General features: G+C 52.4%; 3 protein-coding genes across 5 annotated transcripts; 2 read left to right on the top strand and 1 right to left on the bottom strand.

Annotated features, from left to right (window-relative positions):
* Nucleotides 1-2,048: 2,048 nt before the first annotated feature.
* On the top strand, nt 2,049-7,118 carry MUC1 (mucin 1, cell surface associated). The gene is given in 8 exon segments (XM_012548217.3): nt 2,049-2,192; nt 2,766-2,893; nt 2,895-4,508; nt 4,628-4,683; nt 4,833-4,972; nt 5,259-5,374; nt 5,474-5,623; nt 6,757-7,118. Coding segments are annotated over 8 exon segments (2,328 nt in total). The 5' UTR covers nt 2,049-2,137; the 3' UTR covers nt 6,826-7,118.
* A 1,921-nt stretch (nt 7,119-9,039) lies between these two features.
* Nucleotides 9,040-19,304, bottom strand: TRIM46 (tripartite motif containing 46). Of its 3 annotated transcripts, none has more exons than XM_003768063.2 (10): nt 18,980-19,304; nt 17,082-17,343; nt 16,410-16,753; nt 15,731-15,874; nt 15,481-15,576; nt 14,637-14,890; nt 14,151-14,272; nt 12,757-13,059; nt 10,804-11,101; nt 9,040-10,365 (listed from the first exon to the last, which is right to left on the bottom strand). In XM_003768063.2, the coding sequence occupies exons 1-10, from the start codon at nt 19,040-19,042 to the stop codon at nt 9,972-9,974; spliced, it is 2,280 nt and encodes a 759-aa protein (XP_003768111.1). In that variant the 5' UTR covers nt 19,043-19,304; the 3' UTR covers nt 9,040-9,971. The 3 variants fall into 3 exon arrangements, with proteins under 3 accessions (XP_003768111.1, XP_031822563.1, XP_031822564.1); XM_031966703.1 differs by lacking the exon at nt 18,980-19,304 and adding an exon at nt 18,229-18,303; XM_031966704.1 differs by lacking the exon at nt 18,980-19,304 and adding an exon at nt 17,971-18,056.
* Nucleotides 19,228-24,785, top strand: KRTCAP2 (keratinocyte associated protein 2). Its single transcript, XM_031968675.1, has 7 exons — nt 19,228-19,302; nt 19,474-19,620; nt 19,807-20,017; nt 20,746-20,900; nt 21,642-21,705; nt 24,115-24,181; nt 24,626-24,785. Exons 1-7 carry the CDS (start codon nt 19,228-19,230, stop codon nt 24,744-24,746), a joined length of 840 nt encoding a protein of 279 aa, XP_031824535.1. The 3' UTR covers nt 24,747-24,785.
* Nucleotides 24,786-24,850: the final 65 nt, after the last annotated feature.

Genomic DNA, 24,850 nt, shown 5'->3' with positions numbered 1-24,850 from the left:
CTCATTAGACATTTATGAGTAGAGAGGCTGAACAGCTACTGTTTGTGTGTTATAGAGAAGATTCTGTTCCAGCATTGGTTGGATTGATGGTTGCCAAGAACTTTTCCAGTTCTTGAATTCTGTGATTCTTTATGTTGCTTCTTGAATATAAATGGAAGCTCTTTGCGGTCAAGAAATATTTTGCTTTTTTCAAGTATCTCCAGCACCCAGAACAGTATATGACACAGAGTTGTTCTTTTATCATTGCTTAGTGTTTGATTTAAATCTTATCAAAATATTTGTAAAGGGTGAAAACATAACACTAATGCTGACTCTGTTCCTCAGTACTTATGTGAACAATTCATTTCACTTTTCTGGGATTCAGTTCCTGAAAAAATGAGCATTTGCATTAGATAATAATAGCATCCACTTAGTAGGATTGTATCAAATGAGATATTTGTTTTAAAAAAAATGCTTAGCACAGTGCCTGGCATATTGTGGATACTATAGAAATGATTAAGTCTTCCCCTTGCCTTCCCACCACATAGCTTCTGAAATCCTTTCTTGCTTTAAATTTGTTTTTTTGTTCCTTCTTTACAAAGATAAAAATGGAATACTAAAATAATTATAGTAATAGCTGACACTGATATCACAATTTATAGGGTTTCCCTAATAAGCCTTTTATACATACACATTATCTGATTTGCTTTTCAAAACAAACCCACAAACTGGATAACACAGATTGTTATTCCCCACATTATATATTTTTTCTTATAAAGCTTTTTATTTTCAAAACACACGCATAGTTTTCAACATTCAACCTTGCAAAACCTTGTGTTCCCATTTTTTTCTCCCTCCCTTCCCTCCACCCCCTCCTCTAGATTGCCAGTAATCCAATATATATTAAACATGTGCAATTCTTCTATATATTCCCACAATTATCATGCTGCACAGGAAAAATCAGATCAAAAAGGAAAAATGAGAAAGAAAACAAAACGCAAGCAAACAACAACAAAGGAGTGAAAATATATCCCCCATATTATAAAAGAGGAAATTCATTCAGAGATGAAGTTAGTGACTGTGCACAGATCTGCCCTCAGGTCTCTCTAACCTCTAACGCTGGTGTTGTTTTGTGCACCGTTAGGTACTTCTCCCATGCCCCGGGTGGCTCTTCTACTGTGTCTCCAATTCCCCACTTTCCTCAGCAGACGTTGGCCCTCCCCTCACCCGCTCGGCTCTCCCCCTAGCTACCGACAATCTCCTTCCCTAATCCATGAAGGGCTACAGGTGACCACTAGAGGGCAGAATAGACCTATTACCTCTGGTGCGCGCAATTGGAGGATGGGCGTGGAGAGACCCCAAAGATCTTACCCTGTCTATTACTTCCTTCTTCCTTTCCCCCTCCCCCATCTCCCGTCCCCCCCCCCCCCCCCCCCGCCCATGAGAAAATCCAGAAGGCAACCAGGCATACAGAAAAACCCACCCTGGGGCGGGGACTGTCGGGTTTCAGGCCCGATCTACCGTGCAGAACGAACTGGGAGGGGCTGGCAATGGGTGAGGCTGTTTCGGGAAAGGGGGGGTAGCTATTCCAAACTCAACTTTCCTTTCTGCTGGGGACCCAACAAGGAGCGGAGGGGGGGGGGCGGGTTGGTCCTGGGAAAGGTCCTAAATAAACCTGTATCCCAGGGAATCAGGGACTCTGGGGGCTGGAAGATGCTCTAGTGTCTGCAGCCCTAAACCCTTGTGGTTTCAGAGCTACTAACCTAACCTATTTCATCTCCGTTCCATTTTCCTCAGCCCAGACACTGCCCCCGGGTCCAAGAAGATCTGGGTTCCAAGTAGCCTGACTCCCTTCTTACGTGGAGGGAGGGAAAGGAGATGAGAGGTGACGGCCAGGTGGAGAACAAACTCAAAGGGCTGAGCTATCTAGAGCCCAGTGTACCCGAGGGGTCAGGAATGTGTGGGGAGGAGGAGGAAAAGTAGAAGGGGAGGAGGGATTGCGAAGGGGGGGGCGGGGTTGTGTCACCTGTCACCTGTTGGGGCTGTCGGGGCCTCTGGCTGAGGACCGGTATAAAGCAGCGGGCTCCAGAGCCCGACCCAGTCTTTGGGGCAGAACCCGGGCCTGCCTGCTCCCTGCTCTCCTCCGCTGGTTACCACCATGACCCCAGGCATCCAACCCACCCTGGTCCTTGTACTGTTCCTGTTACTTACAGGTGAGGGCAGAGGAAAAACTGATGGGGAAGGGGTGGCTTGGCTCGGACCGTTTTTGTTTTTGTTTTTTGCCCCTGGGCTAGGGTTTTGTTTTTCTTTTATCTCTGTAGAGGGAGCTAAAGAAAGAGGGAATCCTGGTGTGAGGGTGATCTGGGGGTCCCTAAGTTGGGGCAAAAGCACAGGAAGGAGAAGAAAGGGTCACAGAGACCTGAGACTTAGAAGGGGCCTTGCTGGAAAGATTAGGCAGTGGGCAGTGAGGAATCCTGGTTGATTTACCTAGAATATTTTTGGGGGGAGCAGGAAGGAGAGGTGTGGCAGATATGGAAGTTGGGGAGGGGGAACAGAGCAATAATGGAAGAAAACTAGAAGCAGAAACCCAGAGACGGAAGTTATGGGCCAGCAACGGAGTCAAGGAAGGTGAAGTAATATCTGGTGTCTTTGGGCTTTCTCCACTCACACTCATCCCCTTCTTAAAATTTCTTTCTTTTACTTTCTGCCTAAATCTCTCTGGGTCTGTTGTTTCTCCCGGATTAGTTTGAACTCCAGCTTAACCTACTGTCTCTAACTTCTTACAGCTGTCCTCCACAGCACCTCTGGCACAACAAGTACAACTACAGCTGCAGACAGAACCAGCAGCAACAGAAGTACAGAGAATGACAGCACAACAGCAATGACCTCACATGCTATAGTTTCATCTAGCACACACAAACCCACATCTGATCATCACAGCATCACAACTGAACGTCCCGACGGTCACGGCTCCAACTCCAGCCACCAAAGCATCACAACTACACAACCTGGCAGTCACAGCTCCTCCCCAGCCTCTGGTCGCCTTAGCTTCACAACTGAACGTCCCGACGGTCACGGCTCCAACGCCAGCCACCACAGCATCACAACTACACAACCTGGCAGTCACAGCTCCTCCCCAGCCTCTGGTCGCCTCAGCTTCACAACTGAACGTCCTGACGGGTCACGGCTCCAACTCCAGCCACCACAGCATCACAACTACACAACCTGGCAGTCACAGCTCCTCCCCAGCCTCTGGTCGCCTCAGCTTCACAACTGAACGTCCCGACGGTCACGGCTCCAACGCCAGCCACCACAGCATCACAACTACACAACCTGGCAGTCACAGCTCCTCCCCAGCCTCTGGTCGCCTTAGCTTCACAACTGAACGTCCCGACGGTCACGGCTCCAACTCCAGCCACCACAGCATCACAACTACACAACCTGGCAGTCACAGCTCCTCCCCAGCCTCTGGTAGCCTTAGCGTCACAACTGAGCGTCCCGACGGTCACGGCTCCAACTCCAGCCATCACAGCATCACAACTACACAACCTGGCAGTCACAGCTCCTCCCCAGCCTCTGGTCGCCTTAGCTTCACAACTGAACGTCCCGACGGTCACGGCTCCAACTCCAGCCACCACAGCATCACAACTACACAACCTGGCAGTCACAGCTCCTCCCCAGCCTCTGGTCGCCTCAGCTTCACAACTGAACGTCCCGACGGTCACGGCTCCAACTCCAGCCACCACAGCATCACAACTACACAACCTGGCAGTCACAGCTCCTCCCCAGCCTCTGGTCGCCTTAGCTTCACAACTGAACGTCCCGACGGTCACGGCTCCAACTCCAGCCACCACAGCATCACAACTACACAACCTGGCAGTCACAGCTCCTCCCCAGCCTCTGGTCGCCTTAGCTTCACAACTGAACGTCCCGACGGTCACGGCTCCAACGCCAGCCACCACAGCATCACAACTACACAACCTGGCAGTCACAGCTCCTCCCCAGCCTCTGGTCGCCTCAGCTTCACAACTGAACGTCCTGACGGTCACGGCTCCAACTCCAGCCACCACAGCATCACAACTACACAACCTGGCAGTCACATCTCCTCCACAACCTCTATACACTATAGTCACACGTCAGTAGCCCCTGACTATCACACCTCCCCTATAACCCCTGGTCACCATAGCAACACATCTGCACCTCCTGACCATCACACCTCCAGTGTACCCACTAGTCATCATGTCACCATAGCTACAAAAAGTACCCAAATCATTACAGCAACAACTGGTAATCAGAAGAATATTTCTTCAACCCTTCACCAGAAAGTCACATCTGCCCCTGACAATAATCACAGCTCCATATCACAACCCATTACGATCATCCAAAGTACCCCTTACCTCCCAGTTGTCATTGATGAGAGAGCCATATTTTTCCTCTCATTCGTCATCAGCAATCTGCCGTTTAATTCTTCTCTGGAAAATCCCAGCTCCTTCTACTACCAAGAATTGAAGAATTCTATCAGTGGTCTGGTAGGTACCACCCTCTCCCTTATGGGTTGGGAAATCAAACTGTTTTCCTCACCTCCAAACAGCCATTTAATCCTCTAACACCTGGCTATCTTTCTTCCTTCTTCCTTCTCTTTTCCTAGTTGCGGCAGATCTACAAAGACAAGGCATTTGTGACTTTTCACCTGCTCCAATTCAGGTAACAGTCTACAGATGTGGGTGGTGTTGAGGGTGGGTAGGATACCAGCTTAGATATGGGAAAGAGTACCAATTCCAGAAGGAGGGGAAAGTATTCTCAACCAGGAGCTGGAACCTACAGGACTTAGGTGCAAATCTCCCTGTGCCCAGAAAGGGCTCTGTGATTACAGACTGTACTGTGGTCTTCCAAGCGGGCAGCATCACAACCAGTCAAGTACAGAAACTGTTTGCTGAAAATGTGAAGAAAAGTAATCTCTACAACCTGACTATTTCACCATCAGATATAATTGGTAAGTTGGGTGTCCTTCCTACTGCCTCCCCCTACCCCATCTCTGCCAGGGTCATTACTCAGGCACTCTCTGAGAACTTGGAGTCTTCCCCAAATAGTCTGCCCCCAACCCAGGAATTCATATTTCCAGGTTTGGTTATTGCCCCATACTTTTGGGTCTCCTTTGACCTAAGTACACAGTCTCCCAGAACACCTTTCCTTTCCGTGGGAGGGGAGCAGGGGTCTTAAAGAAGATGGGGACGCAGCACCCTGGGAGACTCCTTTACACTCCATCTCTTCCCATCTAGTCCGTGAGTGGAATTCAGCCTCATCTCCTGACTCTGGTGTGCCTGGCTATGCCATTGCTTTGCTTGTGATAGTCTGTATCCTGCTTGCTTTGGCGATTTTCCACTTTGCTGTCCTGGTAAGTGCTTTGTCCGGCCCAGATATTTGGGTCCTCCCCCATCTTGGCTCCCTAGTCATTACTCACTGTGCCCCTTTGCCTTTATTTCCACCACTCCAGGGGCTATCTTACTTCCGCCGGAAACACTGTGGACAGCTGGATATCTTCCCATCCCAAGATTCTTATCATCCCATGAATGAGTACCCCACTTATCATACCCATGGGCAATATGTGCCCCCAGGCAGCACCAAGCGCAGTCCCTACGAAGAGGTGAATTTATACTCAGTGGGCACTGGGAAGGCAAGTGTGATTGGGACCTTAGAATGGAGTCAAGGGACTCGGGATATATTCAGTGCGCAATGGGCACAGAGAAGTGGACCTCACAGTGGACTGAGAATCTGAAGGATTTCAAACAGACACCAAAGAGGAGTGGGCACTGTAGAACACAGGAGTGTAGTCTCTGCTGGATGGACAGGGCCAGCACTGGGGGGAAGGATTGAAAAGGGGCCGAGGGCCTGGGAGTGGATGGTCCAGGAAGTCAGGACAAAGGGAGTTCAGGGAGCCAGTGACCACCTCCCTTCCCCTTTATTCCCTCGGGAGGGTGCCAGGGACACTGGGTGCCCATGGTGCCTGCACCAAGCACTTCACGGCTCAGCAGACTTGGCTCCTGTCTAGGCAACTGCCCAGGTGCCCAGAGGGCAGAATGGGTGGTTTCTGCTGCCTGGGGGGAGAGTGGGGTACTAGGCCCTCAAGGCTGCAAGGATGGTTCTGTGAATGGTAAATTTGCAAATGCTTAGGGGAGAGGGGCCAACATTTTGGTTTTATTTTTGTTTTTGATGGGAAGACAGGAAAACTCAATCGGGATTAGAAGGGGTGGGGTGGAGGGGGGGTGGCGGCAATTCCCAGAAGGCCCAGAGGCAGTTTTTTCTATTTTCCCCACATACTCCCCTTTCCTCTCCCTCCCTCCATCAGGCTCAGGCCACTTGGTAAATAATTACCATTCTCCACCTTGGGCTAAAGCTTAGGGTGGGGGAAGGGAGACTCTTCCCTACTCTCTCCGAGTTATGTTGCCCACTCCTCGGCCTTTCAGCTCTTTGTCTGGTCCCGCTCTTGGGGGAGGAGGGAATTAAAGGAGCTTGAGATAAGAGGGTGGGGGTGGGAAGACTAAGGCTAAGAGCGGAGCCAAGGGAAGAGGGAGGGAAAGACGCTGTTTACAGTCGCATGGAACTGTTGGTGGGGCCCCGGGCAGGTGCTCCGTCTGGGTTAACCCTGTAGGGGACCCTGCTGCCCTCATCCCAGCGCTTCACCAAGGGGGATACTGGGGGCACCATGCCCTTCTCTAGCACCTCTTCCCCGTACCCCTTAAAAATGTAACACACACATGTTCCTTCCTCCCCACTCAGATCTCTCCTGGAAATGGTGGCAACAACCTCTCTTACGTGAATCCAGTGGCCACTTCTGCTAACCTGTAAAGGAATAGTGCCAGCCTTGTGCCTAGGGCCAAGCATTGCCGAGAGCACTTCCCCTGCTCTCCCTGGAAGGGAAAGTGAGAAGTCCTGGGTGGGAAGTGCCCTGAGGGGCCCTTCCTGGAAGGCGCATTAGACCCCCCTCCCCCATGCCCATAATCCATCTCCAGAAGTTGTCAGAGATTGCCTGCTGCTATCCCACTGTCACGCCAGATCCTGAGGGGAAGGAGCCTGGGTGGGTAGGGATGGGGGAAGAGGAATTGTATGTGACTGAATAAAACTGATGACCCCCACACACAGAGGACATCTCCAAACCTCTCATTCTTCCTTCGTCCGACCCAGCCCACCCGCTAACTACCCTTAAACCTCAAAGGTCCCCGTGGGCTTGGGGTAGAGCTGCTTTGGGGGGATGGGGCAAGAATTGGAAAAGGAGGGAGGGTGGTGTGAAATTGGGACTACAGGTGGGCAATGTCTCCAGATTTTACAGAGGAAGTGAAGGTAAGAAAGTTTAAATGGATTTGTCCTAGGTTATAGGTGTAATAGTGGGACCCGTAGATAGTGGTAGGAGTGTTTTGGGGGAGGGAGGAGGATCCTGATGGGAAATTTGGGAGCAGTTTATGTCTTGGACTGGGGAATACTGGATAGAGGTGCTTGAAGGTCAATAAGGATTTGAGGGAAAAGCTGAAGAGACCATAGGAGAGGAATGAATGTAGAGGGGATGTGGGAAATGAGTCAGGGATTTTGAAATAGGGAGAAGGAGATGTTTGCTGTAGGTGAGTGCATTAGTAAAGCATGTGAGTTGAGGTGGTGGCTTCTTAGTCTGCCCTAGATTAGCTGTTTGACCTTGGGTATCGATGACTCCCTTCTTTGTGCCTTAGTTACCTTATCTGTAAAAACAAGCAAATTGGGCTAGACAATCTCTGAAGGTCCATTTCTCCCCCTCTCCCCTTTTTTTCACTTTTATGCAATTTTGAGTTCCAAATTTTATTTTTTTTATTTTTAAGTTTGACTGATTCTTGACATCTCATTGAGTCATTCACTTCTCTTCTAGTTTTTAGTGAAGTTCCAGATTTTTCTCCCCCCGCCCCAAAGTCCATTCCATTTGTAGCGTCCTGTGTGCTGTGTTCCAAGGGGACTGCTAGTCTTGGCAAAAAGGGGGAGCTGTAAGGAGCTGGGTGACTGGGACGCCTTCTAAGACTGGCAACAATATCTAGGACTACTTGGTAGTGTGAAAGGCCTCGGTTTGTCAGAAATCTTGCCTGTCACTCCATTTTTGACGATTCCCAGAAGGAAGGAGGAAACGAAACCGAGAGAGAGGAGAGCTTAGTGTCAGGAGTGATCTTGCCTCACCCTCCCTTCCTCCCCCTGGCCCCAGCCCCAGACGTGCTTGGTTATGCTGGCTCAACCCAGAAAGGGGTTTCTTCTCACACCAAAGCAGGTGGAGCCCAGGTCCCCTCCTTCGCCCCTGGCCCCGTGCCAAGGGGCAGCTCTATTCTTAGTTGACTTGGTGTTAAGTAAATCCCAGAGCAATGATAACAGTCGCAGAGTCAACAGAGCTTCGATAAGAAGGGCTGTGTTAGATCCGGGCACTGGCACAGCCCCAGTGCCCTCCATTTTAAAGGCTGCCCAACAGCTCCTGAATTAGCTCCTCCTGGCTTTGTCAGGGCCCCCCCTTCCATCTGTGGCGGTTTGGGGTCCATCCTTTCCCCCCACTCTGGGAATGAGAGGTGCCATCCTGCTGAGGAGCCACGCTGTTACCAGACCGATGGGTGGCTAAGGCCTGGCTGCGCGCGGCCCGGGGGAGAGGCCCCTGCCCATCCCAGGGCGGGCTCCACTTGGAGGGACAGTGCCCTCTGGCGCTCACCTGCGGCATGGCACTGTTGGTGCTGCTAGGAAGGGTGTGGGGGTGCTGGGAGGCCTTGGGTGAGCGTGGTGGGTCTGTGCAGTCTGTGAGTGCGGGCGCCCCTGCCCTGCCCTCCCTGTGCACGCTGTGTGTCCCTGTCTGGGAGACAGGGGGGCTGGGGGCTGCCCTAGCTCCTGGGAAAGACCACTGTTTAGTGCCGAGGTCTCCTCCCCCCTCAGGGAACTCTCATTCCCCTGGGCCTGGGTCTAGTGGCCAGCCAGCTTCTCAGGACTGAAATGAGAGTCCTTCTTTCCATTCCTGTAAACGGTGGCAAGGGGGGTTCTGAAAGGAATGGCTAGACCAGGTTGTGTCTGGCATCTTCCTTTATTGGTAGAAACTGTGAAAATAACAGCCGTTGGCACAGACTGGAGCACTGCCCGCCCACAGGGAATAAAGGGTGGGCACCGGGGATGCTGCCCAGCCTCGCCCGCCACGGGGTACTGGGCCCTGCCCATCAGGGGCCCTGGGAAGGCTGGCACACTGGCAGTGGGGAATGGGGGGCCAAACATGCAGAGGGAAAGGAGGACATGCAGCCGGAGAAACTGGGGTACCCCCGATAAAGCAAGCACGACAGGAAGGGGCCCCAGCCCCTTGCTCCCAGCAGGCACCTTCCTGTGGCCGCCTGGGATAGAGTGCCTGGGCCCTGCCAGGCCAGCAAAGATCTTGCCAACCTCGGGCAGAGAGCAGGGAAGTTAGCGGGGCATCAGTGAGAAATTGGGGGGTGATCATCCCTGGGAAGTGTCCCCCAGACCTATATCCCTTATCTAAGCCAGACTGAAAGAATCAAGGTACAGTAGCAAGAGGGGATATAGTAGGCACAGTGCCCATTCTGGGTGACTTGATTAAGATGCCCAGGCAGGATGGGCGAGGAAATTTGAGTTTTTTCCTGGGACGTGTAAACTCAGTAGATCCTATGCCTAGGCCAGGAGAGAATGGAAAAAGGTGGCAGGCAGCCCAGTACCTACGAATAGTGGAGGACATACCCGAGCCAAGGAGACGGACGGGGAGTAAGATGAAGCCCTATGGAAGGGTTACAGGAGGCAGTACCAGGGAGGAACTGACAGAAACTGGTCAGGGGACAAGGGGGCAACTAAGAGGAGATGTGGAGGAAAAGATCCTAAGGGGAGGGAGCCGGGGCAGAGGGTGCCCCCAAGGCTCTGGGAGCCTGGCCGGGGCTTGGGCTCATGGTGTGGCGTAGATCAGGAATCCAGGAGAACAGGACCCATAGCACCCACCATGTCTGTGGGGCTCAATCCAGCTTGGAGAAGCCCCCGATTGTGACTTTTCTCTCAGGCTTGATACCCACTGGCTCTTGCAGCTGGACTGCACCACCCCCAATAAAGCAGAAGGCTGGACATACAGGCCCCGAGCAGTCCAGCGGGCACTCGAGTAGCCCGCGGAAAGACACAGCATCGAGGAAGGAGACCCGACCCCGCTCATAGTCCAGGCAGATGCCCAGGCGGGGGGGCAGAGGGACGGTGCAGCCAGCCCCAGGCCCGTCTCGTCCCGTCAGCCCCGCTCCGCCACTGCCGCCGGCTCCCAGAAGGATCTTGCCCATGCCGATGGTCAGGAAGGCGAAAGGGGGAGACGCTTCCACGGTAGCGTCTTCTGCGCCGCTGTCATGGCCACTGTCTGGGTCGTACCTAGGGGAGGGTCCAAAGCAAAGGGCTGATGATGGATGATGGGATCAGGGACCGACCGTCCTCTTCTCCTCTCCGCCATCGTCTTCTCCTATGTTCTCCTCCTACATCCCTCCCCCAAAAGGATCATTATATATATATATAACTGGGGCCTTAGAAAGAATCCAGCCCAAGCCCCTCCTTTTATAGCTGAAGAAAGTTCCCCCAAATTCTCTGAGTAGGGGAGCCAAGGTCTGAGCCCTGAGCTCCTGCCCTTTAGTCCTTAGCCCCAGGCCCCTTCCCTTTTGCCCTCAGCCTGCTGCCTAGGCCTCTCCCGCCCCCAAGGCCTGGGTTTCCACATGCCCATGGGGACAATTGCTCGGTCCCCTTGTCTGTCCCCCGCAGCCCTCCTGGGCCCCGGTGCTCCCACCCCCTCCCCCGAGTCCCGCTCTGTGGCCTGACCTGGGGCTGACCACGTCTGGGGCTCCCTGGAAATTCTCCTGCAGTTTGCTTTCTAGCCCAACACCCACTTTGACCAGGTAGGAGGCTGGATCCACCGCACAGGCCCAGTAGCTGCGGCCCTGGGTCACAGCCACGTCCCCCAGCACGATGTCCACGCTCAGATGGCAGCCTGTCAGCAGTCGCTCGGCTGCCAGGAGCAGAGGAACTCCCGGTATGCTGCGAACTGCCCGTTGGTCCTTGCTGATGGCCAGCCGCTCTCTGCTAGAACCCCAGCGCCCGTCCAGGAAGAAGTGCAGAACTGGGGGAGAGTGGGCAAGATCGGAAGAACAGGAGGATGGGGAAAGCAGGAGCAAAGCATGGGGAGGGGGCTCGGAGAATTGTCAGTGCCCAGGGAGTTCAGGGTTTCAGCAAGGCGTCAGTCCAAATTCAAAGGGAGCAGGAGGAAGGGGAGCATCCTCTGGGAGAATGTCCCCGGGATGTCTCCTCATTTCAAGCCAAACTGATGGGAGGGGAGGAGTGAAGGGACCATAATGGAGGGGCAGGCCTGGGCACAATGCCTGAGCTGGATGGTTTGGGTGAGATGCTCAAGCGGGGTAGAAAGAGAGAGGAAACCTGGAGATTTAATTCCTAGGACAGACAGTGGGCCATGAGGGGAAATAGGAATGGGGAGTGAGTATGAAGATAGAAGGCAAAGGATGGGTATGGAACCCCAGGAAGAATGTTTATGCAAGAGTACAAGTCATTCCCCCACCCTGAGTCCCAGACCCAACCACTCCTCTGCTGTCTCTAGTAATGGGTACTCTCCCGAGCCCAATAGGTGGGACCCTCTGCCTCTATCCCATTGCACATATTTTTCCATGGCTAGAGTCGCTGTGCCCATCTCTTAGTTTCTCTTTCATTTTCACCTCCATCTCTTTGCTTTGTAACAATAAACTGGACAAGCTCACTTTCTAGTGCTTTAGATTTAAATTATCAGAGATTTACAAAGTCCTTTTACAACCCTTATCTTGTTTAAATCTTATAACAGGACAGAATAGATTAGATGCCTTATAGTAACACAGGAATTTATTGGGATTTTGATAGTCATGTGGGGTGAGGTGACTGGGTCTCTCATTTCAATGATATATTCAGGGGTCCTCAAACTAAGGCCGCGGGCCAGATGCAGCAGCTGAGGATGATTATTCCCCTCACCCAGGGCTATGAAGTTTCTTTATTTAAAGGCCCACAAAACAAAGTTTTTGTTTTTACTATAGTCCGGCCCTCCAACAGTCTGAGGGACAGTGAACTGGCCCCCTATTTAAAAAGTTGGAGGACCCCTGATTTTTAGAACTCCTACTAACCCAGGTTACCGACTGTTTGGACTCATATAAGTCTGAGAATTTCTTGGGGCACTGAGTGGTGAATTACCCAGGATCATATGACCAGTAGACTTTAGGGATGAAAATGGATCACATGGCCAAGTAGGCTTTAGAGGTGAAACTGGGATCAAGCTCTTCCTAAGTCACAGGCCCGCTCTCTCTCTCCACTTTGTCCTTCCTGCTATTGTCCCCAATTTGCAGATGGGAAAACTGAGATTTGAATAGCTTCAGTGACTTGCCCATGGGTCATTAATTGAAAAAACAGATTTAGAGGAGCAATTTATTGCTTCCTATAAAAAATCTCACATTTACAGAATGCTTTAAGTTTTGCAAAATAGTCTCCCCAGAACTCCGTGAGACAGGCAGGATAGAGCATTAACACATAAGGAAAACCTGGGGCACAGAGAGGCTAAGTGATTTGCCCAAGATTACACAGCTAATGTCAGAGAAGTATTAAAAATCTAGATTTCTGCTGTTTCCTCCAAAGCTCTTCCTACAGGACCAAGCTATCTCTCGTATATTCTACAATCCCTAAGCACTTGTTCTCTTAGCATCCATACCTGTCCCAGTCCCCAGCCCTTGCCCATCAGCTTACCCGGTGCAGGAGGGGTGTGCAAGTGGACATCCTCACTGTACTCTCCATACCCTGCCTTATTGCAGCCTCTGACCCGAAGCACGTAGACCGAGCCTGGGTCTGGGTTCTCCAGCAGAGCACTGGTCCCTCTCACCTCTTCTCGCCGCTGCCAGCGGGCAGGGCCTGAGGGATTAGGGACATCTGTGCGCCGGAACTCCACAGTGTAGTGCCAAGCAGGAGGGGAGTGTGGGGGCAGCCGCCAGCAGAGGAAAATCTGGTCATAGGCAAAGGTGCGCTGGGTATCGATGACAGGAGCCTCAGGTACTGCAAGAAGAAAGAGCAGGTCAGGACATAGGAGGGCCGGCGATGGGACGGGGGGGAAAGGGGAAAGGAGAGGGCGGGCAGCGGGAGCCCGGAGGGTGAGTGGAAGTGAGGGGTGGGGGATTCCTGAGGAAGGAAGCTGGGAAATGGAGACACTGGTACCCAGGCTGGGACAAGCAGGGAGCAAGCATCTAGGAGATAGGAATAGGAAGGTATACAAAATCTAGAGAGGAAGAGGAAGAAGACAGGGAGAGATAGACAAGTGATGGATGCTAGAGGAAGCACAGTATAGCAGGGAGAACTAACTAGCCTGGCAGCCAGAGGCAGGATGGACACTCTTCCTAGCTTTGCTGCTGCTTAGCAGGATAATTTGAGCAAGTCACTTGGATCTTAAGGGGCTTTGGATTCCTCATCAGTAAAATGGGGGGGGGGGAGGGATCCTGGGCCTATAACTGACCTCTAAGTGATGAGTGGGGACAAGGAAAGAAAATGAGAAAGGAGAGAGAAGGGGAAAGATCCCTAGTACACAAATCAATAAAAGAATAAGGAGAGGAAGCAAAGAGATGATGGAAGGGAGAGAGCAGGGAACAAAAGCGGAAAAAGGAAAGTGAAAATCAGATGGAAGACAAAGGTGAGTGAAAGGAGAAAGGCCAGGAGAAAGGAAGCAGAATCGCTGGCGGAGGAGTCAATGGTCACAAGTCAAGAGGGACCATGGAAAGGTCTCATGGTAGGAAAATCAGAGAGGTGGCGAAATGAGGAGAGCTCTGGGGGTGGGGGAGCAGGGCAAAGTAGGACAGAGGGCCCAGCGGGAGGGCAGGGCCCCCGGGGCAGGGGCCAGTGACTTGCCTGGGGTGCTCCGGAGCAGACTCCGCCGTGGCCACAGCCTATAAACAAAGAGAGGGAGAAGCAGCGCTGAGCGGAGCTCAATGGAGCCAGGGTCGGGGGCTGAGCAGGGGCTGGGCACTGGGGAGGCTGAGGGCAGGGCAGGGAGGAAGCTCTCTGAAGTGGACACTGCCCCCCGGGCCCGCTGCCAGGAAGAGGGAGGAGAGGTTAGGGGAGATGGGAGAGGGGACAGGGTCTGGCCACCTCATTACCTCTTAAGAAGCTGAGCTCAGTCAACAGCTTCATTTCACGCCCCACATCCAGCTGACAATGGCGAAAGGAGGAGCTGGTAGCCGGATGGAAATTCTGAAGAGCCTCTGTTGCCCGGGCGATCCTAGAGAAGGAGGCAGGTGATGGTGGTCAGCAGAGACCTCACACCTCTTGCACCCTGGCACCGGATCCAGCTCCCTGACATCTCATAGATGGCTCTGGCCCTAGCTCTGGGTTTGGGAGCCCATCCCGCCCCTTAAGCCTCAGTCCTCTTCTGTAATATTTCTCAGAGCGTCCAAATAATCCCTGGAAGCTCAAAGAACCAACTCTACCCTTTTCATTAACACGGGCATCTGCTGTCACTTGTCTGCACACGAAGAACTTTATTTTTCCCTTCCTCCTCCTTTCCCCTTCCCTCCATGTTACTGCTGCCTTGGTCTCAGCCTGGTTCTGGAGAAGGGCTTCCTAGCATGGTGCCCGGTGAGTACCTGTGGTGTAGTTGCTTGGCAGCCTGTACAAAACAAGGCTGGTCAGTCTCTTTGAGGACCTCCTGAGCATAGCCTACTAGTCCCGAGCCATCCAGCAGGCTCCGGTGCTCCTGGAGCTGGGCCCCGAGCCGGGCTAGCCGTTCCTGCTGGCATTCATCAATGGCCTGCAGCAGAGTTGCCCGCTTCTCTTCCAGCACTGCACCCAGCCCCCGCACCAGCTGAGCCACTTCCTCCTTTGCTTGCTGACCACTCACCTGCCCAAGGGAAGAGAAGGGCACAAGGCACATGATTTTCCACCTTTCTTCCACTGGGCCCTTTACCAACTTTTTGGGCATCCAGCATCATTGCTAGTCCCCTAAGTATATGAATTAACACTATATTCACCTTGAGAGGTAAAGGGACAAGATGCACGGCCCCTCGGTGGACCCTTGCTCACTCATGCCAGGCACTTCGCCTGGATCATTGCCCATTCCCCTAGGCATCCAAAACAAACAACTTGGCAGAAAACATCAATGCTACAGCTACCCAACAACTACGCCAATTTTCTGGGCATCTGTGCCAACCTTTGGGGGCTGAATATTAATTCTTAGGGTATTTATGCTACTTCCCTTTGGGACTTTCCCTAGACCACCTGTCCCTATTTGCATCTTTCTATTCACTAGAATCCACATGAACCTTGCCACATGCACCAAAGTACCCGACAACTTTTGCTTACTTATCACCTCAGACAATTCCAAGGCACTCCAAAGTTATCTCCTTTCAGAACTATCAGAGTTCTGTGACACTTTAGCCAGCCCTACCCACCCTGCCCTGGCACCACGCCTGCCCCTGTGCCCTCCCTCACCTCTGTGTGCCTCACTGTCTCCTCCAGCTCACAGATCTGGGTTTGTACAGTGTCCTGATTTCCCAAAATATATGTCAGGCTCTTTGTCAGTTTCTCCTGTGAAGGAAGAGAGAAGCGGGCATTATGCCCGGGCACAGGAGGAGTTTTTGCCCCCGTGGTGAGAAAGATCAGATCAGTGTGGCACAGAGTGATTGTGTGGTGGGGTGGGGAGAGGCGAAGAGGAGGGGGCTAACGAATGACAACCACTCACCTTCAGAGCCTGATAGGCACTGAGCACGGGTGTAATCTTGTGCCCGCTGTGGGTTCGCCGAACCCGGCAGAGCTGGCACACTAGCCGCTGGCATGTCTTGCAGTAGTGAGAGACTTCTTCTTTGTGGTCTGGACACATCAGACCCTGCAGAGAGAAGGCAACTGCATTAAGAAATCCTTCTTAGTCTCCCAGATGCCCATGTTTAGGTGCCAAAGGCAGAGGTAGCACTTTTCCTGGGAACAGCTGGACTGTAACAGCCTTAGGGAGCACTACAGCGAGAGGGGCTTTTTTTAGGGGCAAGGAGGAATCTAAAATTAAGAGCATCATTCTGGGTAGTAAATGGATACCCTTCAAATACAGGATGGGATTCCGGGTGCACTTAGCACCAAACTGCTTATCCAGTTCCTTGTTTGAGTATGTCACCAATACTTTATCAGTGGCAAAGATGTCAATTGGGTGTGTTTCTGTGCGGGGATACAGGCGCACACTGCGTTTTTAGATAAACATCTAGTCATTTTGCAGATTGCTCAATGATTCTCTGGGTGCCCACATATCCAGGGCCCTTGGTAGCAAGGAAGCACCATACTGCAGCTGACATAATGCTATACAGAACTTCCCTCTCTAGCTTTTTAGGCATCTGCAGAGGGACCCAGAGGGTTGACTGGCAAAACCTGCTCACCTTCGGGCGAAAAGTGAGGGTGGGCAAGGTAGGTTCATGCTGGGCCTTCTGAGTGCCCCAGGGGTGGTAGAGCTTGAAGCACTCGTTGCAGAAGGTGGCACGGCACTCGGTACAGCCCTTGGTGGCCTCCAGAGGTGGGGGTTTACAAAGCTGGCACAAGATGGCACCACCCACACTCACACTCTGACGGTACCGCTCCACAACCCGCTCTAGAGTCAAGTTACGGAAGAGGCCATTCAGGCCCCGCTCGCCCAGCTCCACATCACCCTGGCATGCTGGGCATGGGAACATCACAATCTGGGGGTGCAAGGCTCCCCGTTTCCGGCCAGGGTATGTTCCAAAACCTGAAGGAGAGCATGAGGAGGGAGATGGAGAGAGGGGAAAGGGGGTATGTGTTAATTCCAATTCTCAAACCACAGCTGGTGCCACAGCTGGGACACAAACAGAATTATCCCCTAAACAGGTGCCTTTTCATCAGCAGAAACCGAAATATCACTGGACAAGGAGACAGAGAAGAAATTTGTCCCTCACCCCCTTTTCCCCTCATTTCTCAGGCAGACAACCTTTAGCTTTTCTGTGTACCTTCACTCTGACAATTCCTGCTCTATGGTCTTTTTTGATTATCACCCACCTCCCCACCCAACCTTTCCCAGCTGAATTCAGCATCCCCACCTGACTTGAGCAGCCTGTCCAGGCGGTCTGCTTTGGGCAGAGTCCTACGGCCAAGGCGGGGACTTCGTGTGGAAGGGGTGGAGGCAGGTGAGGTGGGCTCAGAGCTGGGATCCCCAGTGTGGGTCCCATAACCCTGCTGTCCCAGAACTTCCCTGGCACAGGCCTGGCATACATTGTGGGCACAGGGCAGCACCAGTGGCTGCTTGTACATCTCTTGGCAGACAGGGCACAGCAATTCCCTCTCCATGTTCTTCATGCTTGTCTGAAGGGATGAAGGAGAAGGGGGAAGAAAGGGAGAAAGGATTGTAAGGGGCCTGGCATTTTTTTTTCCCTCACCTCATTTTAGACCTTTGGATAAAACCAAAGGCCCGGATATTTGGATTTTTGTATGAGGTTGGAACGGCTGGGTCAGGATCTCCAGAGAAAAAGGCAGGAAAGGAAAGAGCCCACTCTTCTCATCCAACCACCCACTTCTGCGCTCCCAACCCCAGTGTCAAGCTAGTAACTGATCTGCCCTGCCTTGCACACTCCGATATACAACACCCCTCTTGCCTCAGTTTCCCTCACAGGGAAAGGGTCGGCACAGGGAGACCTGTGGGCGGGGCCATGGTTTTCCCCATTCCCATCCCCTCCTCTTTCCTAGCTCTGCAGCAACCCGGCCGCATTTCTCCGCCCCCCCCCCCCCTTCCTCACCTGGCCCGCCGCCCCCACTCCCCTCTCTCAAGCACGGACGTTTTGCTCAAGGACACAATCCCTTAGACTGCATGGATCCCAGGCCCAATTCTCTCTAGCGCTCCGCCAGCGGCTGCTCCCTCTCCTGTCCCTGTCCTTTCTAAGGGCTCCATTCCCTGTCCTCCTCCGCCTCCCTGACCCTGCAGCGTTTTCAGACCTCCGAACCAATCCGTCTGCTAGCTTCGATCGCCCCTCGGTACGATTCACCTCCCACCGTCGCCATCCCACTGTACCGCTTTCTGCCCCGCCTCCCATCCTCCAACAGCACAGCATCCCTAGCTGCCCCCCAAGGGAGCTGGGGGTAACGAGGGCCCCGCCCCCTCCCCCTCCCCACCGGAAGTAGCCTCTCCCATTTTCCGTGGTAGTGGGGGCCCCCCAGCTGTCCCCTTCCTCACGCTCTCCTTCCCAACCTCACCTTGTTCCCTCTCCTAGCAGCCATCCCGGCCAGGGGCGCAGCTGACACAAAGGAGGGAGGGAAGGAGGTGGGGGGGAGACGGGTTGGCACCGCCCCTGGGAGCGCCGGGCACGGGGTTGCCATGACAACCCAGGGCTCGGAGGCGCACGGGGGTGGGGGGTGAGAGTAGGGGTGAGGGGCAGCGGGGGTGACACGGGGTGCGGTCAGGGGAGAGGTAGAAAGGGAGCTTTACACCTCGAGGGGAATCACTTCTAGTGATCCCCTCTCAGCGGTTCTTCAAGCACACACTCCCCTCCAGAGTATCATTGGTCCCCTCTGACATCCCTCCATCCCTCCTGTCAAGCCCCCTTCTTAGTTACCCCAAACCCGAAAGCTCGGGTAAATGTCGTCCGGACCTGTGCCTTAAGCCGCCCCTCTCCCCCAACTCGACATCTGGCGAGCCTCCCCAGCGGCCGTCCACAGCTTCCCCAAGTCCCATCCCCTAGACAGCCCCGTTAACAGCTTCCCCTCGTATCTTCTCTTCCCCGTCCTTCTTCCCACCTGCCCCCAGCTTCCCACCCCAGCACCTCTCTCCTCTTGCCTCCGGGGCTGCAGCCCGGCACCCGCACCTCCAACAGACCCTCCCCTCCACCTGTTCGGTGGCTGTCGCCAGCTCCAGGTCCCTGACTCGGCCCCCCGGTGCCTCGCCCGGGACCACTGCGCCCCGGCTTCCCACCAGGTCCCCACTGTCCCCCCTCCGTCCCCAACTCACGCTGATGCGGACCAGCGCATCCATGATGGAAGTAAAGGTCTGCAAATCCTCACCCTCGGCCATGGCTCTCGGGATGCTCCCTGCCCACCCCCACCCCCCAACTCCCCCCCCCTCCTCCAGTGCCTGATGTGTCCGATCCAGGCTTCGCCTAGGAGCCCCCCTGGCTTAATGCAGGAGTCGGGGTGGGGTAGGGGGTGGGGGAGGGAACATCGGCTGGGGGGGGGGCTTGGGGTGGGGCACCACTGCGCATGCTCCAGGGACCGGCTTCTAACAGCGCGGGTGGTTGGGGGGGGGGGGCGCAGAGAGCAGAGAGGGTGCGGAAGGTGGTGCCGGGGGTGGCGGGAGGGGGTGTGATGGAAGAATGGGACTCTCCCCCACGTGGCTCCCTGCGAGGGGGAGGATAACCTAGAAAGTGGGGAGGCGGAGATTTGGGGGGACTGCTCTTCCTACGCTGTCATCCCGCTCCCTGAAGCACGTTTACGCCTGTCAAACAGCTGTGCGGTGGGCACGTGCCCACCGCCCCCTCCCCCAGTCCTCCCCCTTCGGAGCTGCCGGACCAGAGGGAGGCGGGCCCCGTTCGGGAGGGGACGGGCCCGGGGCCCTTGGGGTCTGTGGGGGAGGCGCATCCTGGAATCCGCTATGCAACAAGCATCGGGGAGGAGGGGGGGATGGGGCTGAATTGGACACCCACACATCCGGGATGATGTAGGGGGAACTGGAGGTATCGGATCCGGCAGGGCACAAGAGATGAGTACAACGGGCGCTGAACGTATGACTGGCATGCACTAGAACAGGCTAGAGTGTTCTGTGGACCAGCCGAGTGACAGGGCAGGGGCGGCGGCTGGAGCTCGGATTCCTTGCACTTCTTCCTCCTCTCCGACAGATGGCGACGTTTTCGGGAACAAGGAGGAGGAGTCGAAGGGGGGAGGGGGGAAGGGCCGAATCTTGACGCATGCGCACAACTCTCCGAGTCCGGTTCGGTTTCTTCCTTTCTCTGGGCAGGGGGTGCCGAGCCGACCCGCACGCGGAGCATCATGGGTAACGGGACCGGGCATGATCTGGCTGGGATCCCCGGGGAGGGTCGGCTCGGGTTGGCCCGGGTACTGCCTGGGTGGGAGTGGGAGCGCTGCTGGATCGGAGCCCGGGGCCTTGGCAGTGCTGACGTGGCCGGCGAGCTTCCGTGGGCAGGGCTTCGGTCGAGATTGAGCGCGGGAAGGACCCTGGTGCACCTCTAATTCCCATTTTACAGAGGAGGAAACTGAGGTTCAGGGAGCCGGAATGACCGTCCCGAGGCTACCTAGAGGCATCGGGATTCGAACTCGGGGCCAGCGTTCTGCTCGGCGCTGTCTCCTCAGAGACTGATTGGTTGACTGGGGCGTTATCTGGGAAGCGTGGGTGTCAGTGGGAGAGCCGGCCATTACCGGCGCGTTATTGAGCAGTTAGCCCGGAAACTGGAGAACACGGGTGGGCGTCATCGGCTTCCTCCTCTGTGAAACGGCGCCCGGGAAAGGCCCGGCCCGAAGGCCGGGACCTCCCGTAACCGTGCCTTGCCGTGAGCAGCAGTTCCAAAGTAACCCCGCCTTTTGTTTTGTGCACTGAAAGGCCTTCAGAGCAGGGGGTCCCCGGGGGCTGGGGCCCGCAGAGAAAGCGCCCCCGTAGGAGACGCGGCGCTACAGGACGTTTGGCACGACTGGGGCGCTGCTGGGGAGCCCGGGGGAGAGTCATTAGGAGCTAGCCGGCAAACTGTCCTCGTCTTCCCCTTTCAGTCGTGGGCACGGGCACTTCCCTGGCCCTCTCCTCGCTCCTGTCCCTGCTGCTCTTTGCCGGGATGCAGATGTACAGCCGGCAGCTGGCCTCCACCGAGTGGCTCACCATCCAGGGGGGCCTGCTGGGCTCGGCGCTCTTCGTCTTCTCCCTCACCGTATCCTTGTCCCGAGAGGGGGCGGCCTTTGCTTGTGAGCATCACCTCCATGCGCGTGCCGGGAAAGAGAAATGGAGGGAGATAGATAAGGAGATAGATGGTGTCAGTTGGTGGAGACGAGACATAGATATGCACAGATCTTACGTATGTATAGAGAGAGAAGGAGACGGTAGAGATAAATGGGGAGCTATCCATAGATGGAGCCGGGGAATGAATGCAGATTATGCATATGTACAGGTCATATAGATGGAGAGACACATAGATAAAGATGTTTAGATTTAGAAGTAGAGATACTGATAGATGGAGAGAGAGAAATGGAGAAACATAGATGGCAACAGAGAGAAATGTAGAGATACAGAAGTAGAGATGTCAAGAAATGGAGATGGATGAGTGAATACAGATTGTACATATGCATATGTACAGATCATATGTATGAATGTTTATATATATAGAGAGAGAGAGGGAGACAGAAATAAATGGAGAGATATATGGTGAGATATATATAGAGAGAGTAGAGATATAGATGGAAACAAATATATAAATATAAATAAATGGGTAGATAGATAACATAGGGAGAGAAATAATAGGTGAGATAGATAACATAGGGAGAGAAATAATAGGTGAAGAGAGAGAACCTATATAACACCAACATCACAGAGTTGTTTTAAGGATGATATTCAGTAACTTTCAAAGAGTCAATGAAATGTGTCATTTCCATCCTCCTTAACCTCTTCACCTCAGGCCTTCAACAATTTGGAGAACCTGGTCTTTGGTAAAGGGTTCCAAGCCAAGATCTTCCCTGAGAGTAAGTGAGAGTCTGGAGGTGTCTGGTGGGCACGGGGATATTGGAGCCCTTTCCTCCTACAGAGCTGGATTGATTGGGGAAGGGGAACTGTAGAGAATATATAGGAGATAATCAGGGGAAGGGAGTGACATGTTATGTAGGACTTGGCTTACAGATACAATTTTCCTTCCCTTCTCCATTAATGGTCAAACATCTACTCCAGTACAAAAAGGATTTATTAAGTACCTTTTATTTGCCAGGAACTGTCCTGTGCTGGGTGCTAAAGTTAAAAGACAAAACAAACAAAAAAAAACCAGACCTTGCTCTGAATAATCTCATGTTTACTAGGGGATACAATTTGTAAACAGGTAAGTAGATATGTGATAATTTGAAGAGAGAACACTAAAAACTAGGGGCATTAGGAAAGCAGCTTGGTGGCACTATGGACGTAGTACTGGGCCTGGCATCAGGAAGACCTGAGTTCAAAGTCATCCTCAGATACTTATAAGCTGTGATTCTGGACAATCTAGTCATTCAACTGGTTTCAGACTGTTTCTTCATTTGTAAAATGGGGATAATAGAACTTATATCTCAGGATCATTGTGAGGATAAAATGAGTTAAAATTTGTAAAGCGTTTTACAGACTCTGAAGTACTACATATAACTACAATCATCATCATTATTATAATTATATTGTGTCTGCTAGTAAAGAAGGCCCCTGAAGCCAAAATAATTCATCACCTACTTTGCAGGAAAAGTGTGAGCCAGACAGATGGACAGTTTTATTCCAGGTTTTGCTTCTTTTTTTTTTTTCTGGCAAGGAAAAGGAGCCATAGATTCAGGTAGAACCTGAGAGGTCACAGTCCAACTCTCTCCCTTTACAGATGAAGAAACTGAGGTGCATAGTGGTTAAGTGACTTGCCCCCAGTCACAAAGGTAATTAGTGATTTAATGACAGGGCCAGGATCCTACCTCTAGATCTCTGACAACAACAGTTTCCTCCCCAGAAAGAGTGAGTCAGAGCTAGACTGCTTTCTAGCTTCTGAAGCAGACACTCACCACAGAGCTTTTGTATTGAAATAATTGAACACATTCTAAAAATTACCTACCCCAAAGCCAAACAGAGCAGATTTTTAAATTCTCTCCTTGACTATTTAGGTGGTAGAAAGTTGACTGGATTTTTTTATTTAATGCAAGCTTCAGAGTAGATTGGATCCAATCCTTTCATATCATAAATGAGGCGACTGAAGCCGGTGAGCTTCAGTACTTACCCAGCTTGTGAAAGTCTGAGGCACGATGTGAAGCCAGGTCAGAAAGACCTTTCTGACTCCTAAGCCCAATGATATATCCACTGTATTAAGTTTCCTCTGGACAGGACAAATGGCATCTGTACACAGTACTTTTTTTTTTTCTTCTTTCCCAATAGTTTTTTATTTTTCCAAATACACATATAGTTTTTTACATTCATTTTTATAAAACTTTTCATTCCAGTTTTTTTTCCTCTCACTTTCTGACTTCCCAGGATAGCAAGTGATCCTGATATATGTTAAATATATACAGTAAATTTTAGTGAAGCTGTGCCCCTAAATCCTAGACAGAAATACACCTCTTTTAAACCTCTAGTCCATAAAATTGAAACCATTCATGTTCCCCAGATGATCCTTTCTCTTAAATCTTAACTGGTCCTGCTGCAGGCCTTTGGGATTCCTTCTATCCAGACCTAGAGATGGAGGCCAGCAAAGAGAAGTAGTTGGCTGATTCTCCAGAAGAGGCTAGAACCCTGATAATTTAATAGTTATGACAAAGAACATATACAGCACTTTAAAATATGCAGGTGTTTTTTGTTTTTTAAAAAAATTCATTTAAGCTTCACAGTAGCCCTTGGAGGTTAGTGCTACTATAGTGGTATTATCATTTTATATATGAGGAAATAGGTTTAGGAGAGAGGAAGGGGATGGGAAAAGAAAAGAATAAGCATTTATTGCTTATGTGCCAGACCCAATGCTAAGCTCTTTTTACAAACAGTATCTTTTTTGGTCCTCACAATACCCTCTGAGCCAGATGCTTTCATTATCCCCATTTTACAGGTGGGGAAATTAAGGCAGACAATGGTTAAGTAACTTGATATGATCACACAGCCCAAGTCAAGATCCAAAACAGATGCGAATTTAAATCTTCTGATTCCAAGTCTGGGCCTGAGTTCCCTCTGATTGAATGATTAAGAGAGATAAGCTTGTTGGGGGCTAAGCTGCGACTTGAACCCGTCTGGCGCTGGGGAGGACGACTGCCCTTTGCCATGTTGCCTCTTCTGGTTATTCCTATAGGATCAAGACATGATGAATTGCCCCAAGTTGGGTTCCCCCCCTGTGTGGCCCTAAATTCCTCCTGAGCCCTCAGTCTGAGTTCTGCCCTCTGCTTCCTCCCTTCTAGTTCTCATCTGCCTCTTACTGGCTCTCTTTGCCTCCGGCCTCATCCACCGAGTCTGTGTGACCACTTGGTAAGTCCGGGCATCGTGCTGCTTCCGTGTTCTCTCACCTTCCTTACTGCCTCGTGCTCTTTTGTCTAACTTACTTCAGTTTTTTAAGGACCCATGATTCCCTAGCCATGAATTAGACAATCCCCATGGGTTCCTGTAGTCATCTTACAGCCAGTGTGGTGACGAGCATCTCCCTTCACCTGCCAGGCCTCTGCCCGTCATAACCAGGCCCAAAGGCCTTCCCAGGGTGGCAGTGCTGAGGGTGCTGCCATGAGGCACTCACCCCCCAAAATGGAGCAGCAAAGGAGAGAGAAGGTCATAAAGGCCATCTCCCTACTTCCACCTCCCCATTTCTCTATCCCCATTTCTGGACAAATGCCCCGGGGGGATATCCCTGAAGGACTCAGTTACTGGGCCTGATGTTTGGGTTACTGACACACCCTGTTTACCTCCTTCCCTGGGCAGCTTCATCTTCTCCATGGTCGGTCTTTACTACATCAACAAGATCTCCTCTGCTTTGTATCAGGCAACTGCACCAGTCATTGTCCCTGCCAAGGTTACAGGCAAAAGCAAGAAGAGGAACTGACCCTTCAGTGACCAATAAAGTGGACTCTTTTGTAACCCAGTGTGTGGTGGTCTATTTTGGGTTGTATTAACAGTGTTGTGCTGGTAAATTTTTAACAACTGTCT

Source organism: Sarcophilus harrisii, chromosome 4, assembly GCF_902635505.1.
Source record: "Sarcophilus harrisii chromosome 4, mSarHar1.11, whole genome shotgun sequence".
NCBI lineage: Eukaryota > Metazoa > Chordata > Mammalia > Dasyuromorphia > Dasyuridae > Sarcophilus > Sarcophilus harrisii.
This window is presented reverse-complemented; position numbering and strand designations above follow the sequence as displayed.

Coding starts and splice junctions, on each gene's coding strand:
- KRTCAP2 (XM_031968675.1), top strand. CDS start 19,228: ATGCTCCAGGGACCGGCTTCTAACAGCGCGGGTGGTTGGGGGGGGGGG. Junction 19,303..19,473: donor GAGCAGAGAGGGTGCGGAAG/GTGGTGCCGGGG, acceptor CCTGTCAAACAG/CTGTGCGGTGGGCACGTGCC. Junction 24,182..24,625: donor CGAGTCTGTGTGACCACTTG/GTAAGTCCGGGC, acceptor TTCCCTGGGCAG/CTTCATCTTCTCCATGGTCG.
- TRIM46 (XM_031966704.1), bottom strand. CDS start 18,036: ATGGCGACGGTGGGAGGTGAATCGTACCGAGGGGCGATCGAAGCTAGC. Junction 17,344..17,970: donor GCAGACGGATTGGTTCGGAG/GTCTGAAAACGC, acceptor TCATCCCTTCAG/ACAAGCATGAAGAACATGGA. Junction 11,102..12,756: donor GCACACCCCTCCTGCACCGG/GTAAGCTGATGG, acceptor ACTCTCCCCCAG/TTCTGCACTTCTTCCTGGAC.